The sequence below is a fragment of the Esox lucius genome, chromosome 3 (genome assembly GCF_011004845.1).
Source record: "Esox lucius isolate fEsoLuc1 chromosome 3, fEsoLuc1.pri, whole genome shotgun sequence".
In the NCBI taxonomy this organism is placed as follows: Eukaryota; Metazoa; Chordata; class Actinopteri; order Esociformes; family Esocidae; genus Esox; species Esox lucius.
The window spans coordinates 22269970-22291978 of NC_047571.1; the positions used below are offsets into that span (position 1 = coordinate 22269970).

General features: G+C 45.2%; 1 protein-coding gene across 1 annotated transcript; it reads left to right on the forward strand.

Annotated features, from left to right (window-relative positions):
* The first annotated feature begins 926 nt into the window (after window positions 1-926).
* vwa5b2 (von Willebrand factor A domain containing 5B2) lies at window positions 927-21468 on the forward strand. The gene is made up of 21 exons (XM_010888774.3): window positions 927-1037; window positions 6914-7057; window positions 7317-7532; window positions 9164-9389; window positions 9691-9848; window positions 10068-10199; window positions 10311-10435; window positions 12343-12519; window positions 12762-12872; window positions 13755-13957; window positions 15745-15859; window positions 16047-16232; window positions 16350-16566; window positions 16932-17239; window positions 18280-18514; window positions 18599-18916; window positions 19015-19152; window positions 19427-19555; window positions 19778-19828; window positions 19921-20156; window positions 20528-21468. The coding sequence occupies exons 2-21, from the start codon at window positions 6919-6921 to the stop codon at window positions 21374-21376; spliced, it is 4269 nt and encodes a 1422-aa protein (XP_010887076.2). The 5' UTR covers window positions 927-1037; window positions 6914-6918; the 3' UTR covers window positions 21377-21468.
* Window positions 21469-22009: the final 541 nt, after the last annotated feature.

Below are 22009 nucleotides of genomic sequence, written 5' to 3' on the forward strand. Positions count from 1 at the left end.
GACGGATCAACAAGATGTACTAGGTTGTAGTAATTGCAGTTAAAGGTGACACAAACCAGTTATTGAATGTTACAGGGCTATCACCTTTTCACGGGGACGCAGTTGGGTGTTGCTAAACTTAAAAAAGTCTGCTTAAAAAATAATTATACAAAAAGAAAAAAGGCATCATTAACTCATCCAGATTACTAATGAAATGTTTGACGGACAGACAGGGACAGATCTGTAGTCACCTCACCAATGTCATTGTGGAGAACAATTTAGACTAACAAGGTGCAGACACTTTTTGCCTGTTTTAAGCATTGATATAAAGGCATATGATGACTCTGACTTTGACCTTGTGAGGATAGGTAAGCAGACAGATTCAGATCATTTTCCCTCCTGGCTCAATCACCCATTATCTTGAGTAATGGGCTACAGTCAAAACCAATTGCCTGGACACAGAACAGACAGTCTGTATGATGTCCACCACAGCAACTGGTCCAGGGCCAGACGGGGTTTCTGTTTGGTTTGTAATGTTGACAGCTAAGGATGGGATATGTGGTGTTGTTGGAGATCAGCTCACGTATGTTTATCTTAGTGTAATTTACTGGGGACTGTACGCTGTGGCTTAAAAGTACCAGTGTAATGCATATAAAACTGTAACACTGAATTCATACCCATTATTCTGAATAGCAATAGTAGCATTTATTTCTCATTAAAAAAAAAGTCTTAACTTAATCCTTGCCAACCAATATAGTTCGCCTTACAGAAACAGGGAGTGACTTTCTGTTCAGATGAGCAACAGCTTGTGTGCGTGCATTTATGTATGTTCTGTATGTGTGTAAACGCACACGCATGCTCTGTTCCGTCTGTAATGCGCGTGCGCGCGTGAGTAATATGTACACTGAGGAGAACGAGATACTTTACGGGTTAAAAAAAAAACCTCGCGGGGTTATCTACGGAAGAAGACTGAAGTGGGATGCAGTGATGTAAACCACCGATAGGAACAGGACCGAAACAACTGCACCAGCGGTGCCCACAGAGAAGCAGGGAGAACGGTAAGTTAATGCAAGGCAATTTATTGATATAGCATTTTAACAAGGGGTGTTCATTTATTGCAAATGGCCTGTAGTAGGCATATGTATGCTCACTGCATATACCTTGCTGTCACTTTCTACACATCAAAAATTAATTGCAGCTCAATATGCATGTATAAATGTCATGTGCTGCGTTTTCACTCTAGACTACTTGCCGTGAGTTCTAGTTGGGCCAATATATGAAGCCGACAATGACATTGTAATGTATTTTAATGTTCGAAGAAAAATATATCATACAGCAATCCTCTGAATTTATGTGGCTTGTTTAAGTGTTATTGGGGATAGTCAAGATTGTCATATTTTATATAAAAAAAATTCTAATAATGTCCCACTAAAACTGATACAATTTAATTGACGGCAGTATGTGCAATCCCTCTATGACATTTTGTCATAGTCTTGAGAACCTGACAGTTACTAACAGGTTGGTGCTCCCTCGCTCTCACTTGGTCTCTTTCTTTCTTTCACACATACACACACACACAGACACATTGTTCACGCACGCAAGGTTGATATGTTCGTGTTAAACTAAACTTAAACTAAACTTTTATAAATAACAGTTCTTTGATAGTAACAAGACATTTAAGTGTAAAATCTGTCATTGTTTTCGGTTGTTCTCCCTGATTGGTGTATCCTGTTGAATTCTGATTCCAATTCCATATGCCCCCCTTCTCCTAAACAGACATACTGTGTTATGGGCTCTCCTTCCATCCTTCTGGATCACAGTAGCTAGATGAAAGCTGTTGATCTACTTAGTCATAGGTGGATGTAGAAAGCCCATTACCCAAACCAGAGCAAACAGTCACTGCTCACTGAGCTGTGATCTGCTGACATAAAACCATTAGAAACAGTAGAAACCATTACACCTGCACATTATAGCTCTGAACATTGTGTTTTATGTTCTTCTTTGACCAGCTGGACTTTGATAATCCATTTTCATGTTGTTGTGTGCTTGGTTCTGTTGAATGCAACAGGCTTGTTTCAAGCTACCATATGTTAACTGCATAATAAGGAAGTATTTGCATGTTTTCCAATCTTTTCAAGATAAGAATCAATTTTAGATCTTGACTGACTGCTGATTGAGGAATGACACACTGACTTGAGGACCTCTGGGTAAATGTATGTTTTTAACCTGGAGTGTGTAAATGTATGTTTTTAACCTGGAGTGGGTAAAAATGTATGTTTTGTAACTGGAGTGCTGTTGCAATGAAATCTAAATTATTGTGTTCTGCCATTTTGCCAAGGTCTCTCTTTTTTATTGAATGAAATTAAGGTTATATTCAAATAATGTAAACTTTTATACTTTGACTATACTTTTACTAGGAGGTACCAGTACCCCAACTAACTTACGCTCTTTCCCTAACTGTGGCGCTCACACGAAAATACACATCTTACATACAACCACCTCTATCTCTCCCATGGTCAGAGAAGGTCAGTAGTTGTAAAGAGGGGATTTGCATCAGATATCCATTGAGGAGATGCTTCCATAGAGCCAGGAGTGTGGTGACCAGTCTGTTAATGATTGAGCTCTGCTTCAACACGACTTCTGCAACCGGTTGCTATGCAGGTGGAAAGGGGTTAGCTCAGTTACCTAACCTCAGTCATAAGCCCTGGTAAGAGGGGGGCTGCTGTAAATAAATACATCTTATGGTTCCACAGGTAATTCAACATGTTTACCTTTTCTCTATTGTACCAACCCTGAAGCCAGGTTTATTAACCCTGGGGATGTTTGGCTGACATTTTGAAAATAACTGTCAAGACTCTTTGTGGCCAATAATTTTTCCACTAGTTGAAAGACTTATTTACAAGCATATAATGGTCTGTTGGAAGTTTCCAGACTGTGCTTCGGATCAACTTGATAAGGGTAGACATTTAGGCACTTTAAATGTGTGGCCACACACGCATGCCCTCACAAACATCTTGGTGTCAGAATAAGGACCAATATGTGATTACAATAAAATGATTTCCCTAACCTTCACTCCTAACACAACTCGTTACACAACCCCTAACACAACCCCTAACACAACCCCTAACACAATTCCTAACACAACCCCTAATACTCTCATCTTAAAGAGATTTATATGCAGTTCTATATGCAAACCATCAGGTTCTCGACCTGTCTGACTACCTTCACTGACTCTGCTTAACTCTCGACCTAACTACCTTCACTGACTCTGCTAAACTCTCGACCTGTCTGACTACCTTCACTGACTCAGCTTAACTCTCGACCTGTCTGACTACCTTCACTGACTCTGCTTAACTCTCGACCTGTTTGACTACCTTCACTGACTCAGCTTAACTCTCGACCTGTCTGACTACCTTCACTGACTCTGCTTAACTCTCAACCTGTCTGACTATCTTCATTGACTCTGCATAACTCTCGACCTGTCTGACTACCTTCACTGACTCTGCATAACTCTCAACCTGTCTGACTACCTTCACTGACTCTGCTAAACTCTCGACCTGTCTGACTACCTTCACTGACTCTGTTTAACTCTCATCCTGTCTGACTACCTTCACTGACTCTGCTTAACTCTCGAACTGTCTGACTACCTTCACTGACTCTGCTAAACTCTCGACCTGTCTCACTACCTTCACGGACTCTGCTTAACTCTCGACCTAACTACCTTCACTGACTCGGCTTAAGTCTCAACCTGTCTGACTACCTTCACTGACTCTGCTTAACTCTCGAACTGTCTGACTACCTTCACTGACCCTGCTTAACTCTTGACCTGTCTGATTACCTTCTCTGACTCTGCTTTACTCTCGACCTGTCTGACTACCTTCACTGACTCTGCTTAACTCTCGACCTAACTACCTTCACTGACTCGGCTTAACTCTCAACCTGTCTGACTACCTTCACTGACTCTGCTTAACTCTCGACCTGTCTGATGCCTTCACTGACTCTGCTTAACCCTTGACCTGTCTGACTACCTTCACTGACTCTACTTAACTCTCGACCTGTCTGACTGCCTTCACTGACTCTGCTTAACTCTCGACCTGTCTGACTACCTTCACTGATTCTGCTTAACTCTCGACATGTCTGACTACCTTCACTGACTCTGCTTAACTCTCAACCTGTCTGACTACCTTCACTGACTCTGCTTAACTCTCGACCTAACTACTTTCACTGACTCGGCTTAAGTCTCAACCTGTCTGACTACCTTCACTGACTCTGCTTAACTCTCGAACTGTCTGACTACCTTCACTGACTCTGCTTAACTCTCGAACTGTCTGACTACCTTCACTGACTCTGCTTAACTCTCGACCTGTCTGACTGCCTTCACTGACTCTGCTTAACTCTTGACCTGTCTGACTACCTTCACTGACTCTGATTAACTTTCGACCTGTCTGACTACCTTCACTGACTCTGCTAAACTCTCGACCTGTCTGACTACCTTCACTGACTCTGTTTAACTCTCATCCTGTCTGACTACCTTCACTGACTCTGCTAAACTCTCGACCTGTCTCACTACCTTCACGGACTCTGCTTAACTCTCGACCTAACTACCTTCACTGACTCGGCTTAAGTCTCAACCTGTCTGACTACCTTCACTGACTCTGCTTAACTCTCGAACTGTCTGACTACCTTCACTGACTCTGCTAAACTCTCGACCTGTCTCACTACCTTCACGGACTCTGCTTAACTCTCGACCTAACTACCTTCACTGACTCGGCTTAAGTCTCAACCTGTCTGACTACCTTCACTGACTCTGCTTAACTCTCGAACTGTCTGACTACCTTCACTGACCCTGCTTAACTCTTGACCTGTCTGATTACCTTCTCTGACTCTGCTTTACTCTCGACCTGTCTGACTACCTTCACTGACTCTGCTTAACTCTCGACCTAACTACCTTCACTGACTCGGCTTAACTCTCAACCTGTCTGACTACCTTCACTGACTCTGCTTAACTCTCGACCTGTCTGATGCCTTCACTGACTCTGCTTAACCCTTGACCTGTCTGACTACCTTCACTGACTCTACTTAACTCTCGACCTGTCTGACTGCCTTCACTGACTCTGCTTAACTCTCGACCTGTCTGACTACCTTCACTGATTCTGCTTAACTCTCGACATGTCTGACTACCTTCACTGACTCTGCTTAACTCTCAACCTGTCTGACTACCTTCACTGACTCTGCTTAACTCTCGACCTAACTACTTTCACTGACTCGGCTTAAGTCTCAACCTGTCTGACTACCTTCACTGACTCTGCTTAACTCTCGAACTGTCTGACTACCTTCACTGACTCTGCTTAACTCTCGAACTGTCTGACTACCTTCACTGACTCTGCTTAACTCTCGACCTGTCTGACTGCCTTCACTGACTCTGCTTAACTCTTGACCTGTCTGACTACCTTCACTGACTCTGATTAACTTTCGACCTGTCTGACTACCTTCACTGACTCTGCTAAACTCTCGACCTGTCTGACTACCTTCACGGACTCTGCTTAACTCTCGACCTAACTACCTTCACTGACTTGGCTTAAGTCTCAACCTGTCTGACTACCTTCACTGACTCTGCTTAACTCTCGAACTGTCTGACTACCTTCACTGACCCTGCTTAACTCTTGACCTGTCTGATTACCTTCTCTGACTCTGCTTAACTCTCGACCTGTCTGACTACCTTCACTGACTCTGATTAACTTTCGACCTGTCTGACTACCTTCACTGACTCTGCTAAACTCTCGACCTGTCTGACTACCTTCACGGACTCTGCTTAACTCTCGACCTAACTACCTTCACTGACTTGGCTTAAGTCTCAACCTGTCTGACTACCTTCACTGACTCTGCTTAACTCTCGAACTGTCTGACTACCTTCACTGACCCTGCTTAACTCTTGACCTGTCTGATTACCTTCTCTGACTCTGCTTAACTCTCGACCTGTCTGACTACCTTCACTGACTCTGCTTAACTCTCGACCTAACTACCTTCACTGACTCGGCTTAAGTCTCAACCTGTCTGACTACCTTCACTGACTCTGCTTAACTCTCGACCTGTCTGGTGCCTTCACTGACTCTGCTTAACTCTTGAACTGTCTGACTACCTTCACTGACTCTACTTAACTCTCGACCTGTCTGACTGCCTTCACGTACTCTGCTTAACTCTCGACATGTCTGACTACCTTCACTGATTCTGCTTAACTCTCGACATGTCTGACTACCTTCACTGACTCTGCTTAACTCTCAACCTGTCTGACTACCTTCACTGACTCTGCTTAACTCTCAACCTAACTACCTTCACTGACTCGGCTTAAGTCTCAACCTGTCTGACTACCTTCACTGACTCTGCTTAACTCTCGAACTGTCTGACTACCTTCACTGACTCTACTTAACTCTCGACCTGTCTGACTACCTTCACTGACTCTGTTTAACTCTTGACCTGTCTGACTACCTTCACTGACTCTGATTAACTTTCGACCTGTCTTACTACCTTCACTGACTCTGCTTAACTCTCGACATGTCTGACTACCTTAATATTATTGTTAATACTATAGTGTTATATAATGTTGTCGTCTTTACTACCCCAAATTGTGTCTCCCTTTTCTGGAAGTATTACTAAACCTAACTCCAAACCCATTACCTAATGCTAGGTCTATCCCTAACTTTAATCCTAACCTTAAGTCTAAAATAGTCATTTTGGTTTGTGAAGACCGGCCAATGTCCTCACTTCACAGAATGTCCCATGGTTGACAATACACATATTTCGTTCTCATAAGAAGCCCAGACAGATGTTTTTCTCATTTTACAGACACATACACACACACACACACACACACACACAAACTCACACTGACATGCACACACACAAATGTAAATCAAGGATTTTTCCTGTCTTCCAGAAACCATGGTGGGCCTGAGAAACCGGTCGACGTGGGCCCCACTGCTCCTCAAGGCCTCCTGCATCAAGTCCTGTGCCAATGGTTGTTCTCTGGGTGTCACCACACACCTCACATATGCCAACACAGACACAGAACCAGTGGAGGGTGAGGCACAGCACAGGTCATAGGCCACCCACTGAAGAAACAAGGGGGGTGGTGTTTTTGGGGTTAAGCAATCAATCAATCAATCAAATACCAAGCTGCAACCTCTACAGCCAGATCTTGACTTGGAGAGTCCTTCCATAAGCTTTCAGCTGACGTCTGTTTAATAATAATAGTAATAATAATAAATTCTATTTGTATTGCACTTTACATTTTATCAATCTCAAAGTGCTACAGAGATTCCCCTCGCCCCCACCCCCAGGTGTGTTTGTGTACCCGCTGGGGGAGAAGGAGGTGGTGGTGGGCTTTGAGGCAGTGATCGCCGGCCGGATGGTGGGGGTCCAGATCCAGAGCCGGGGCAAGCTGGAGGACTGCTGTCTAGACTGCTGCCCAGGACTGGGGCTGGAGGGCAGGTGTGGCGACGGACGGGAGTGGAGCTGCTGTGGGAGCTCCAGCCTTGACATGCAGTGTACCAACGGTGAGGGAGGGAAGTTATCGCATTAGTCATCACTGCTGTTTCACTCCTCGTTTACCCACTTCATCCGCCCTCCCTGCCTCCCTCTCTCCTTCTCTCTCTCTCCCTCTTTCTGTCAGATGCCCCTCTGTAAGATTGAATGCAAATGTGCTGCTGGCATTGGTAACAAAGCAGGGGTGTGATTGTTTTATTAGATTTCACTGTGACTCACCACTGACTTTCCTAGAGTGAGACAGCACTGGTGGAAATTCTGGGTGCAAACTGCAAACCTGAATTTATAGTGCACATGCTGTGTCTGTTAGTGCAGGTGTTGTGTCTGTTAGTGCACGTGTTGTGTCTGCTAGTACACGTGTTGTGTCTGTCAGTACATGTGTTGTGTCTGTTACTGCACGTGTTATGTCTGTTACATGAATGGGGAATGACAAAAGCCATAGACCAGCAAAGCTACTAAAAAAAGGGCAGCACCACCAAGTAAAGCAAAACATTTGCAGTGTCAGTGACTTTATATCATTATAAGGAGATACAGTAGCCATTTTATAAAAAATATTTATATAAAATATTTATATAAAAAGTTTCCAAAAAAGTTGAAAAACAGAATGCAATGATGTACAAATCATATTCAATAGAAAATATTACAAAGAAAACGATTCAAATGTTTAAACTGAGAAATGTTTATGCCCACTTTGAATTTAATGCCAGCAACATGTTTCAAAAAAGTTGGGACAGGGCAAAAAAAGACTGGACATGTAGTGTAAGGCTAAAAAAACCTGGTGGAACATCTCACAACTAATTAGATTAATTGGCAACAGGTCAGTAAAAGGATTAAGTATAAAAAGGGCCTTCTAGAGGGGATGAGTTTTTCAGAGGAAAAGATGGGGAGGGGTTCATCGCTCTGTGAAAGACTGCAGGCAAATTGTGCAAAATTTAAGAATAACGTTTCTTATTGTAATATTGCAAAGAGTTTGGGGATCTCATCATCTGCGGTACATAATATCATTAAAAGAGATTTCTCTCAGAGAATCTGGAGCGCAAGGGACAAGGCCGAAAACCAATATTGGATGGTGGTGATCTTCAGGCCCTCAGGCAGCACTGCATTAAAAACAGACACAATTCTGTAGTGGACATCACTGCATGGTCTCGGAAACACTCTATGTTGTTGAGCACTGAATTGCATGATTTTTCCTATAAAAAACCGATGGTCAGAAAGTCACTATAAAAACAGCATGTAACGGAATCAAGGGCTCCGCAGGCATTTTAAAGAACAGATTTAAACATGCTGGGCTAAAAGCCTACAGTATGTACCCAATATCCTGCTCCCTGCTAATCCATTTGGGAGGAATTGTTCTTGCTCTCATTCACAGAGACCCCTTTGCCATAAGGAAACATAGACCTCTTGTCACATTCCAACACTAATGTAATGAATCCGAGAAGTCTCTTTAGAAATACCATCGCAGGCTACACTTTCAGATGCTTACAGCTGCGGAGAGTACAGGATCTCTGCAGGAGTAAAAATACCCTTTAAAAATTCCTTCCATTCTCACAATTTGTTTAACTACACAATGGTGTGGTCTTGGAGGATGGGGCAGATGGTAGGAGATGACAAGGATTTGGTTTCTTACCACTCTTTCTCATAGGTCATATAATTCTAGATAAGGACCTGGAGCGAACCACCTTCATTGTAGGCACGGGGGTCATTGGCCCGATGGACATAGTATCTGTCATCATCAGCACCACCATGGAACCCTTGACCTTGGAGAGTGGCGCAATCCGCCTTGTCTATCCCACAGTACTTACTCCCATTGCCACAGGACGGTTGACGGCAAGCAAAAGTGAAAATGGGGGGAAATCAGATGACCCAGGGTATGTGCTTTCCCATTAAAAGCAATGTAAATGTTTGGTTGTTTGATGCCAATAAAATACTTTTTCACAAATGTAGAAAACAAAGTGCATGTGTAATTCAAAAAATATGTGTTCCAAAAATACCATTTCAAATGATTACATGTGAACTTAACGTGAAAACCTGTGAGAAAACATGAAAGTTCATGCAGAAACATTTGATCAAGTGAAGTGTTTCAAAAGTAGTGAGGTTCTCTGTAAGGGTTTATTCATTCCTCTTCTAATCTATTCCGACTTTTCATGTTCTCTCCCTCCTTCCTGCCAGGCCCACCAGTTGTTTCGGAGCCACCTCAGGGAAACAGGAGAGGGTTCTGGGGTCGGAACAACACTGTGCCCATGCCATCTTCACCAGCCCCGCCACCAACCTGGCACCCTATGAGCTCAACTTCCAGCTACTGGTCCGAGGGGCATGCCTGCTGGCTGGTATAATACCCACATCATACCAATGCCCATTTATCTACACAATGGCACTATCTTCATACATTAGCCTTGTACTACCAGTATACATTCATTGACAGTTTAACCCGGGAGGTCCTGTTAAAGAAGACCTCTTTCCTGCGGGAGACATTCACCCGTGCTGTGTCACCCCTGTGTGGTCACTGCGTGGGGGGTTGTGGCTGAACTGGGTGTGTTTGCTGACAGGTCTGGAAAGCCCCACCCATGCCCTGAGGGCGGATGCAGACCCCAGCGCCCAGAGTGCCTCTGTCACCTACATCACGCTGGCACAGGAGCACCCATACGACAGACACATAGAGATCATACTGCACCTCAGTGGTGAGGGAGGGGGCGTGTGTGTTTGTGTGTGGGTTTTCTTGCATCACGATAGTATCTGAAGTCCTCCTTCCTTATCTCACTTGAGCTCTATTATCTAACTCTTTCTTCCAGAGCCACACAGTCCATTGGTCATCTTGGAGAGGGGTCGGCTCACCTTCAGCCAATACGAGAAGCAGACCTGTGCCCGCCGCGACTTCATTCGGTTTGCTCGCAAAGAAGCAGAACCAGAGAAAAGGGTGAGCTGGTCTTGAGAAATCAATTCTCTTTGCACAAACAGCAGTGGCTTTATTATATATATATACAGGTGCTGGTCATAAAATTTGAATATCATCAAAAAGTTTATTTATTTCAGTAATTCCATTCAAAAAGTGAAACTTGTATAATGTATATATTCATTCCACACAGACTGATATATTTCAAGTGTTTTTTTCTTTTAATTTTGATGATTATAACTGACAAATAATGAAAACCCCAAATTCAGTATAAATTAGAATGTTGTGAAAAGGTTCAATATTGAAGACACCTGGTGCCACACTCTAATCAGCTAATTAAACCAAAACACCTGCAAAAGCCTTTAAATGGTCTCTCAGTCTAGTCCTGTAGGCAACACAATCATGGGGAAGACTGCTGACTTGACATGTCCAAAAGACAAACATTGACACCTTGCACAAGGAGGGCAAGACACAAAAGGTCATAGCTAAAGAGGCTGGCTGTTCACAGAGCTCTGTGTCCAAGCACATTAATAGAGAGGCGAAGGGAAGGAAAAGATGTGGTAGAAAAAAGTGTACAAGCAATAGGGATAACTGCACCCTGGAGAGGATTGTGAAATAAAACCCATTCAAAAATGTGGGGGAGATTCACAAAGAATGGACTGCAGCTGGAGTCAGTGCTTCAAGAACCACCACGCACAGACATATGCAAGACATGGGTTTCAGCTGTTCCTTGTGTCAAGCCACTCTTGAACAAGACACAGCGTCAGAAGCATCTCGCCTTGGCTAAAGACAAAAAGGACTGGACTGCTGCTGAGTTATGTTCTCTGATTAAAGTACATTTTGCATTTCCTTTGGAAATCAAGGTCCCAGAGTCTGGAGGAAGAGAGGAGAGGCACAGAATCCACGTTGCTTGAAGTCCAGTGTAAAGTTTCCACAGTCAGTGATGGTTTGGGATGCCATGTCATCTGCTGGTGTTGGTCCACTGTGTTTTCTGAGGTCCAAGGTCAACGCAGCCGTCTACCAGGAAGTTTTAGAGCACTTCATGCTTCCTGCTGACCAACTTTATGGAGATGCAGATTTCATTTTCCAACAGGACTTGGCACCTTCACACAGTGCCAAAGCTACCAGTACCTGGTTTAAGGACCATGGTATGCCTGTTCTTAATTGGCCAGCAAACTCACCTGACCTTAACCCTATAGAAAATCTATGGGGTATTGTGAAGAGGAAGATGCGATACGCCAGACCCAACAATGCAGAAGAGCTGAAGGCCACTATCAGAGCAACCTGGGCTCTCATAACACCTGAGCAGTGCCACAGACTGATCAACTCCATGCCATGCTGCATTGCTGCAGTAATTCAGGCAAAAGGAGCCCCAACTAAGTATTGAGTGCTGTACATGCTCATACTTTTCATGTTCATACTTTTCAGCTGGCCAACATTTCTAAAAATATTTTTTTTGTATTGGTCTTAAGTAATATTCAAATTTTCGGAGATACTGAATTTGGGGTTTCATTATTTCCTGTCCTTTTCCCCAATCAGATTTTCACAACTTTGCTATAACATTGGTTATAGGAATTCCAAAATTTGAATAGGTAACAAAATCTCTGTGACCAACCTTTCAAAAATCTTTGCAATCAATGTAGCAAACATGCTATTAATAACACTATGAAAGTTTATTATTGTTAAGTAACCTTGCTTTTTGTCCGTACATAATTGTACAATTTCTTTCAATCTTTCTGCCCCTTAAATGTCTGTTTCACCACCATTTCTCTTCCTATTTTGCTTTAGAAACATGATAACTGTCGGTTTTGTTAACTTGGGTTTGGGAAAATGAATGGCAATTCCCTAAACATCAATGAAATGGATTCTACTGGCTCCGAGTGTACGTTTTTAAATTATGACAAATTCTCTAAATGAATCCTCCTGTGCAGTTGGAGTTTGTGAGAAAGAGGTACCACAAGGACATCCTGAACAGTCCTGTCCTGATGCTCAACTTCTGCCCTGACCTGCTGTCAGAGCCTCCGGAGCTACAGCGCGCCACCAGAGAGCTGCTGTTCCTCATAGATCGCAGTGGCAGCATGAGCGGCGTCAACATCCAGCGCATCAAGGTGATGCAGGAGAAAGTCCAATGTGCACTACGTAACGCATGTCTGCTCTGACTGAGGATGGGGACATTATGGACAGAATCTATTTGAGAGTGGTCTGTCCACAGGTCATGGGGTCAGCGTTGTGCATGTTTCATGGACGTACATTGTAAGTCTTGGGAGGTAACTTTAAATGGAAGAACATCCTCCCGAACTGGAACGTAATGGTGTTCAAATGTCCTGTCCGACGACTCTTACCCCAACAGGAAGCCATGGTGGTGACTTTGAAGAGTCTTCCTCCAGGCACCATGCTCAACATCGTAGGTTTCGGCACCACCACCAAAACCCTGTTCACCAACAGCAAGCTCTGCACAGACGTAAGTACAGAGTCACACGAGTCCTCACCCTCCCTGTCTGAAGGTCTACACACCGTAGCACAATTAATTCAGCTCAACCTGCTGTTAGCAGAACCTTCTGTGGACGTTCTGTCCAGTTCCTCTGTCCTCTTCTGTGTCCCTCAGAGTCCAGGTCAGCTCAGTCTCACACCGTGGTCACCTTGGTAGCGCAGTATCAGGTTTTAGACTTGGGCTGTGCAAGGACAAACAGCAGTTAAACAACATATGGTGACCTTTCGTGCACATTAAAATGACAGGTGAAAATGAGGACGAGCCATTAGCCAACCAACCTCTGCTTCTCTTCTCTCCTGTCCTTCTCCCTCCTCTCCTTCTCCTTCTCTCCTCTCCTTCTCCCTCCTCTCTTTCTCTCCTCTCCTTCTCCCTCCTTACCTTCTCCCTCTTCTCCTTCTCCCTCTCTGTTCGAATGTATCATAGACAGTAATGGTTGTTTGTGTGCCTTAGTGATTTGGCCGGTACTGACGGTGGTGGACCTGCTCTGTCAATGGTTGATGTTCTATACAGGCTTGGTTATGTTTGTTTTGCCTTAAAGGTTGGACAGGGCTACTATTGGCATAGCATGATGTCAGTCTATATTCCAACTGTATTGAATTGTGATTTACCAGTATTATATATCAAACAACTGAAGGATTTTCCCTGATGAAATGTGAGACAGAAATTCCCATCAACCAATCAACCTGTCCTGTCATACAACACCATGTCACATCCCATATTATAGATGTACAATTGCCCGTAGGTGTACGTTATATCACATTCCATATCGTAGATGGACAGATTCATCTTCCCTCGTTGATGAGATAGTTCAAAGAACAGTTTGATGATGGTAGACATTGTTTCCTTCCTCAGGTGACCCTGGCCCAGGCTTGTGAGTATATCCAGAGGATGAGGGCTGACATGAGGGCCACCAACCTGTTGGGGGCACTGTCCTGGGTCTATCAGCAGCCCGTGCAGCGATCCTGCCCCCGCCAGGTGTTCATCATTACGGATGGCGGTGTCAGCAGTGTGGGCAAAGTGCTGGAGCTGGTCCGCAGGAACTCCTGTGTTGCCAGGTACAGCCACATTCCTTCTTATCCAAAAAGGACACTGTCGGTTCCACCATGATTATAGCTATGATAGTGTGTGTGCTTCTGTATGTCTCTGAGTGTGTTTGGAAGAGAGAGGGAGGAAATGAGAGAAAGCAAGAGAGGTAGAGATAAAGTATAACCCCGTTTCTCAAAATATTGGGATGCTGCGTAAATTGTAAATAAAAAAAAATGAAATAATGTGCAAATCATTTAAACTCTGTATTCAATAGGAAATAGTACAAAGACAACATATCAGATGTTGAAACTGAGAGATTTGATTGTTTTTTGAAAAATATATGCACATATATATCCACTTTGAATTTGATGCCAGTTGGGACAGAGGCACCAAAAGACTAGAAACGTTGTGTAATGCTGAAAAACTAAACCTGGTGGAATATCACACAATTAATTACGTCAATTGGCAACAGGTCAGTAACATGATTGGGTATTAAAAGATCATTCCAGAGAGGATGGGTCTGTCAGAAGAGAGGATGGGGAGGGGTTCACCACACCAAGAATTTAAAAAGAACGTTTCTCAACATTAAATTGCGAAGAGTTAGGGGATCTCATCATCTAGAGAAAATCTGAGAGTTAGACAGAAACACCAAGTTAGACAGAAACACCAAGGTAGACAGAAAGACAGAAAAGAGAGAGAAAGTTAAAAAAAAAGACAGTGGCAGACACTGTATGTACAGTTATAAGCCACACCCATTAATCCCAAAGTGCTTTCCTCTGCAGTTATACTGCCACGCCCCTCTAGTGCTCCCCCACCCTCCACCAGCTCCCTGTGCCTGGCACATAAGGGTAATAACTCAATTTGTCCTTCGTTAGTATTCTGCTGTTAGCCCAGCTTTCCAACGACAGCACACAGACCCTGTTTAGCAAGCACAATTGCAGGTAGGAAGCCGTCAATCTACAAATGTGATTCCGACCTCTAACCCTAGCCTGTGTGTGCATGCCTGGGTCTGTCGGAACGGGGGGGTGTATGTGTGTGTGTGTGTGTTAATTACATGCGCATGCATGAGCATCAATATTAATGTGGGACCACAGAGACGAGTGAAACACTGTCTGCCACTTGCCTTTTCAATTTGTCTGGCCTTGTGGCCCTTTCAATTAGTGTAATGGCTTTCCATTGCTCTCGGTGTTGTGTTGAACAGTGCTGCGTGTAGACACTGATTCAGGCTTAGATGTCAAACGACCCAGTAAATCCATTATATGATGCGGGTTGTGAAGGTTCTGTGGAAGAAATGTTCAGAGTCAACAGGGTGTCTTTAGAATAGGATCCTTTTTTATCAAACCATTCGCAAGGAGATCATGCACGTGGTCGGAAACATGAACGAGAAAACACTGCAAAGACAGCATTCTCTCGGTTGGGGCGCACAATTTCAGCGAGTGATTGTTACATTGCGTATGAGGCTCATGTTACATATTCCTCTCACAAGATAGAACAATTCCATCCTGCAAATATCCCAAGGCCATTTCTCTTCTCCGTTCTAGTTCCAGACACAGAACTTTGGCAGTCTGCCGACTGGTCTGCATTCAAATCTGCTCAGAACTCTAGCAATAAGATATAACCTATATTAATCGAGCACTCTGCTCCTTCTCAACCCTAAGTAATACGTCTGTTCTTCTTCTCTTCTGTCGTTTTCATTCGCTCTTGTTACTCTGTTTCTCTTGTCTCCATCCTCTCTCTTTGTCCTCTCTCTCTCACATTCTATGACTCTCTTTCTGTTGTCTCTCATTAATGAGGAGGTGTTGTGTTATTGTGACAGGTGCTTTGGTCTTGGCTTGGGCCCCCGAGCCTGTAGAAGGCTTTTACAGGGTGTTGCCAAGGTGACAGGTGGAACCACAGAGTTCTTAAGTGATGAAGAGAGGCTGCAGCCCAAGGTGAGTGAAGTGGCATCAGCGCCCTCTACTGGAAACATTTCAGTATTTGCACTGGGGTTATAGTCTCTACTTAAAATGTTATTACAACATTGCTTCCCTCCTGAACTTAGAAATAAAAACAGATTTGAACTAACCTGTTAAACCAAGACAATAATCCTAACCTTTTAACCAACCACTGACCCCTCAGCTAATCAAGTCCCTGAAGAAGGCCTTTGAGCCAGTCCTGACGGATGTACGTATCGACTGGTATCTTCCTGATAACATGGAGGCTCTCCTGTCACCCAATGAGATCCCTCCCCTCTACCCTGGGAATTGCCTGATTGGCTACTGTACCCTGTATGATGTGTCCAGTTTCAGCGGCAAGAAGCCTGAGGTGAATCACCATCCACTCTAGATAGACATCCATGTTTTTTCTTTTTGTGGACAGCATGCATACTATAAGGAAAACCAAATCCACTCAGTTGATTCTGTCATCTGCTGTGTTCTATAGGGGCGTAGTAATGGCGAGAAGGGCATGTCTCGGGACTCAGTGGGTTCTGTGTTCGGCCATTCAAACGATGAGGTGTCCTCTCCCCTATCGTCTGAGCTCCTCCCTCTGGTGACATCGTCAGATTGTCCAGACCTAGACGATGCGCTGAGGGAAATTTCACGAGAAATTTCCTCCGAGTTCTCCTGCGCCAAAGACACTGAGACTGTGACCAGTACAGGTGAGATACTGAGACTGGGACCAGTACAGGTGAGATACTGAGACTGTGACCAGTACAGATGAGATACTGAGACTGACCAGTACAGATGAGATACTGAGACTGGGACCAGTACAGGTGAGATGTTGAGACTGGCCAGTACAGGCGAGATACTGAGGCTGACCAGTGCAGGTGAGATGCTGAGACTGACCAGTACAGGTGAGATGCTGAGACTGACCAATACAGATGAGACACTGAGACTGACCAGTACAGGTGAGACACTGACTGACCAGTACAGGGGAGATGCTGAGACTGACCAATACAGATGAGACACTGAGACTGACCAGTACAGGTGAGACACTGACAGTGGGACTCTGATGTCTCCACAGGTGGGGAAGTGGAGTGGTCCAGTGATGTTCTACAGAGGATCCAGGAGAGTTCCTATGTTCAGGAGCAATATGTTTTGACCCGCTGCTCCCTGAGCAGTGAGAAGGGACTCCACTACACACACAGTTATACCCCCTCCGTCTCAATGAGTGGCCCCTACCCCCCAGACCCCATCCCCACCCCCTACATGGACACTGGCTCTCTGCCGCAAGGCCTCGAGAAGATGGAGCAGAGGAGCACCCTGTCCCGCTGGAGTGATTCAGCATGGCAACAGACCTCCTCAGAGAACACAGATTTTGTATCAAAGAAGGTCTGTTGCTGTTTACTGAAGTTAGTCCCATCTCAGTGGAGTTTGAACTACAGTAATGAATGAGATACAAACTTTTTTTTTCCTTAAGAGATATTCTTCATTTGTTTCCACCTTGTGGAAGTTGGATGAATTACAGCAAAAACAATTTGTGTTCATAGCCAATTCTACCCTTAACTAATACAGGTGCATCTCAAAACATTTTTTTCCCCCTGTAATTCAAATAGAAAAGTGACACCTTCATATATTCTAGATTCATTACACATAAAATCTTGATGATTACAGCTTACAGCTCATGAAAATCAAAAATCCAGTATCTCCAAATATTAGAATAAAACATTTATTATTCAGAAATGTCGACATGAGAAGAGCTCTAATCACCTAATTAACTCAAATAACCTTTTGGTCATCCAGCTTACAAAAGCTCTGAAGAATTAAATTTTTAAAATAGAAAAAAGTATTTAGACAGCATAGTGATTCCTTACAATATTCAATGCTTGTTTTCTTAATTCAGATTGAGAATTTTATTTAGCAACCAGGAATTGACAGAGGGATTTGGCATGTTCCTTTTTAACATTGTCCTTCAATGGGCTCAATGATTGTGTGTCTTAGTGATGCTGATAGAAGAGACAAAGGGTGCAGCAGGACTATTGGAGAAAACATCCAATGACAAATGGCTATTATATTTTCCACTGCAAATTGTTTAAACATATATATATTTTTTAACTGTAACGAAAAATAACATTACCTGTGGGTCCTTGTATGTATGGAGTCCACTTCTTTTTGGCTACCATCTTTTAGTATTGATCTGTGAAACATTTGTTTGTACTGTACAAAGCACTCTGCAAGTAGAAAGGGACGTTTCGATCATCATCATGCCCAGAACCTTATAACGGAATCGGAGTCCGATGGAGCTCATTCGGTAGAGCGTGTCACTGGCAACGCCAGGGTTGTGTGTCCATCTTCCACAGGAGACCGGTCCCAGACGTGTGACAGTATTCTCCGTCACTACTGTAATTCGCGTTTCCCTTGTCACCATCCAGGCAGGGCGTCATGGAGCGGAGGAGTCTCGAAAGAGACAGAGAGCTCTGGCTCGCTCTGCCATGTCTGCGAGGAGTTTCTCCTCCCCGCAGGGCGAGCTGGACATGCACCGCCTGCGGAGGGCGCTGGAGAGGGTCTCTTTTGACCAGGCGGTCGGTGGGAGGCTGGAGGAGAGCGATGGGGAAAGCCATCCTACACCCAGGGAAGTGTTGTCCCGCAGGAGCTTCTCCGATTCCAGTTAGTGAAGTTCTTTAACTCCCTCTCTTACTCGCCCACCCGTTCGTCCTTCCACCCCACCTAACTCTCTCTCTGTCCTCCCAGGTGGCCTGCTGTTTCCTGTCTCTCCTCTAGACTGGGACAGCTTCACTGACCCGGAGTACCTGTTCACCGCCGCCCACCCGGACGACCCCCCCACACCCACCGCCCAGTGCCGTTCCCTCATCCACGGCCTCCTGGGGGGCAGGCCCATGTCCTGGGAGGTGGCTGTGGACCTGACCCCGCTCTGGGCGCCTGAGAGCCAAGGGACACCTGGGGGAGGAGAGGGAGCAATCTGGGAGGAGATCATCCACCAACTGACCGCTCGTTCTGCCATCCGGGACTTTGAGAAGATGGCGGAGAAGGAAAGTGACATTGAGCACGGTGAGGGTCTTCGCCAGTGTTCTTCCAGGCTTGGGGTTGAGGAGGTCATTTCTTTGGTCATTGTATTGTGTTGATTATGCAGTATATTTGTTTTGCAGGGCCCGCTAAGCGGTACCGTATGAAGGCCATCCAGACCAGTAAGAGCTGTAAAATCATCTGTATGTACACAGCCTTTACTGCCACTGACACCAACACCAGCAAGGGTCCGTTAGAAACTGCGGAAGGGAGGATCACAGGTAATGCTTCAGACATGTCTGAGGACACCGAAAAGTTTTACAATATGCACACAGTGACTAATACTGTCTGTTATCAGTTTTAGGACTGTACCTGGAGACAGTTTTTCAAGATTTTGTTGATTTTACACCAGCTGTCACAGTGTCACTCAACCAATGCAGACGTAGAGGATATAAAACATCCAACAAGGCAGTAGCCTAGACAAAAACCCTAGAGGAACTAGGTCCCAAGGTGTTTGTATAGGAGCTGTGATGACTGTGGTCCTGTCTGGTACAGGGGTGCGTTTGGGGACTAGACTGAGCCCCCAGTCAGGCAGTCGTAGACACAGGGACTATTCTGTGGGACTGGGCCGACACCACTCCAGCAGAGACAGTGAAGAGATGGAGGACAACTGCAACTCCACAGGTAAAGAGCACTCATAAGCCAGCAGAGGTAAGTGGTATGTACAGTATATTCTAAGTAAAATCTACCTGGTTTCTGACAGCGAAGAACAAAAAATACATTAGAATCGATTACAGTTTTCATATATATTATTTTTCTTAAATACCTGACATTAAATCAATTTACATATTACAGTACAATAATGAACCCCAGGTCATGTTGACATTTTATTTTGTTGTTTCCCAGACAGGGACGATACTCCTACCTCCCCCTGCAGTCTGAAGTCTTGGGACAGCAGTAAGTCCCATGAGCTACATTGGCTCAACCTTAAACCAAACACAAGTTCTAAATGTGATACTATTCCTCAGTCCTGTGTGACTCTCCTTCAGACCCAGGGGGCAATACCTACCCTGCCAGTCCCTCAGCCGTGTCCGGCACTTTGTCCAGCCGCACCCAACGCTCAGCGGAGAGCAAGTCTATGGAGAGCTTCTTCGGTTCCAGGTTCCCTCTTGGGAGACTGAGGTCATCCAACTCCTCAGGGAAGCAGGTTCCTCTAAAGGGCCACTGTCTGTCGGCTGAGGCAGAGAACCACACAGACACGGACACTCCTGACTACCTGCCTCTGGTGAGACAACTGTATGTCTGTTTTAGCCACTGGCACAGTGAAGGAGGGTTGGCCGTCCGGCGCACCACTCAGATGCTGAAATGGTTTTGAACAAACGTGCCAATGTAATCACAAACATGCTCTCCTATGGAAATCAAATGCCCGTTCAACAGATTTGCTTGGGCGCCGGGCCTGGAGATCATAAATACGAGGCTGTATTTTGTGTTGGTAAAAAAATTATAATAATGCCCTGCAGGTTTAGAGACTTCTGCTAGCTAGCTGTGAGAGCTTTACTGTAGTTACTCTGCTGATAATTAATCTACAAAAACAATATTCTCAAGAGGGTACCTGGTGTCCCTGTGTTAGTACAGTGTACGCTGTGTTCTCTACAGGTACGTCTTCAGCTGGCCTCAGGGGCCTTCCTCCTCACAGAGGTCTACTCTGACTGCATCCAGATCCCCCTGGACCGCCTGAAGAGGGCGTCGCCCTATGGCTGTCACCGCAGCAGCCTCAGCCCGCCCTTCCGGTGCACCTCCCCCCCCACCGCGCCCTCACCCCTCCCATCCACCGCCAACACTACGGTCAAGCCCCCAGCTGGTAACCTCCTCCACCTGGGCGCCTCCTCCACCCGCTTCTTGACCTCCACCAAGTCTACCAGCCCCCCCCATTACCGCACCTCCTCTCCCTCCAACGCGTCCTCCACTAGTGCCAAGCCGTCAGTTGGCCCCCACAGTCCAGACGACCTTCCCCTGAACCCAGAGCCACGCCTCCGCGGGAGTCGCATCCCTGACCGGGTCCGGGAGCCCCTGGTCCCTCTCCCCGTCCCACCTGGCCATGAGGAAGGTTTGCCTGAGATGCCAGGTGGCCCCCCCCCACAGACCACCCAGCCACAGGCGGACAGCGGCCGCGGCTCAGAGACGGACATCTGGGAGGGCCCTCCGTTGGATCCGGCAGCTCCAGATCCGCAGGGGAGCGACCTGCTGGCTCAGGGGGACCCGGAGGGCTCAAGCTGGGCGACGGCCGTGGCCCTGGCCTGGCTGGAGCACCGCTGTGCAGGCTACTTCATGGAGTGGGAGCTGGTGGCGGCCAAAGCCGACTTCTGGCTCCGGGGCCAGCGGCTTCCGGAGGGGGTGGACTTGGCCGGGCTGAAGGGGGCTGCCAGGCAGCTGTTCCTGCTGCTCCGTCACTGGGATGAGAACATCCAGCTCAACATGCTCTGTTACAATCCCAACAACATGTGACCACATTCAGTCACCACGATGAAACCTGACCAATATGTGAAAGTACTTCTTACGGCCAATGACATGATGATGTGATGGTATATCCCTAGCAACATTCACCAGTTTTTCTCCTACCATTATTTTGGTGAGGTTGCCTCCTACCATTTTTTGTTTTCAATGACATTTAGTATAATATATATATATATATATACAGATGTGCTTTTACTAATGCCTTTGTGCCCTGTCCACGAAAACAAACCGCTGCCAGATTTCCCAGTGCCAAGATACTGTACATGTAATAAAATGCAATTAAATTAAGTAGCTGCAAACACTGTACTTGACTAACCCAAGTGGCCTTTAAAAACTGTTATGCAATGACAATAATGCCTCGATCTCTAAAGCTTATTTTAATTTAGATGGATATCGCAATAGCAGTGTTTATGCAGCCTTTAATGTATCTTCTCTCTTTTGCCCATCACTCTACTGACATTCTGAAAGATAAAACGTACCTGTGATTGAGGTGCTGGTTGTAGTGGTTGGTTTTATACTGTAGACAAGATGAATTGACCACTGGATGCACAGCTGTTCATCCATAGCTACTGACTATTTTGACTGGGTTGCATTAAACTTTTTAGTTTATTCTATGGAACTGAT

Coding starts and splice junctions, on each gene's coding strand:
- vwa5b2 (XM_010888774.3), top strand. CDS start 6,919: ATGGTGGGCCTGAGAAACCGGTCGACGTGGGCCCCACTGCTCCTCAAG. Junction 16,233..16,349: donor TCAGCGGCAAGAAGCCTGAG/GTGAATCACCAT, acceptor TGTGTTCTATAG/GGGCGTAGTAATGGCGAGAA. Junction 19,153..19,426: donor TGCGGAAGGGAGGATCACAG/GTAATGCTTCAG, acceptor TGTCTGGTACAG/GGGTGCGTTTGGGGACTAGA.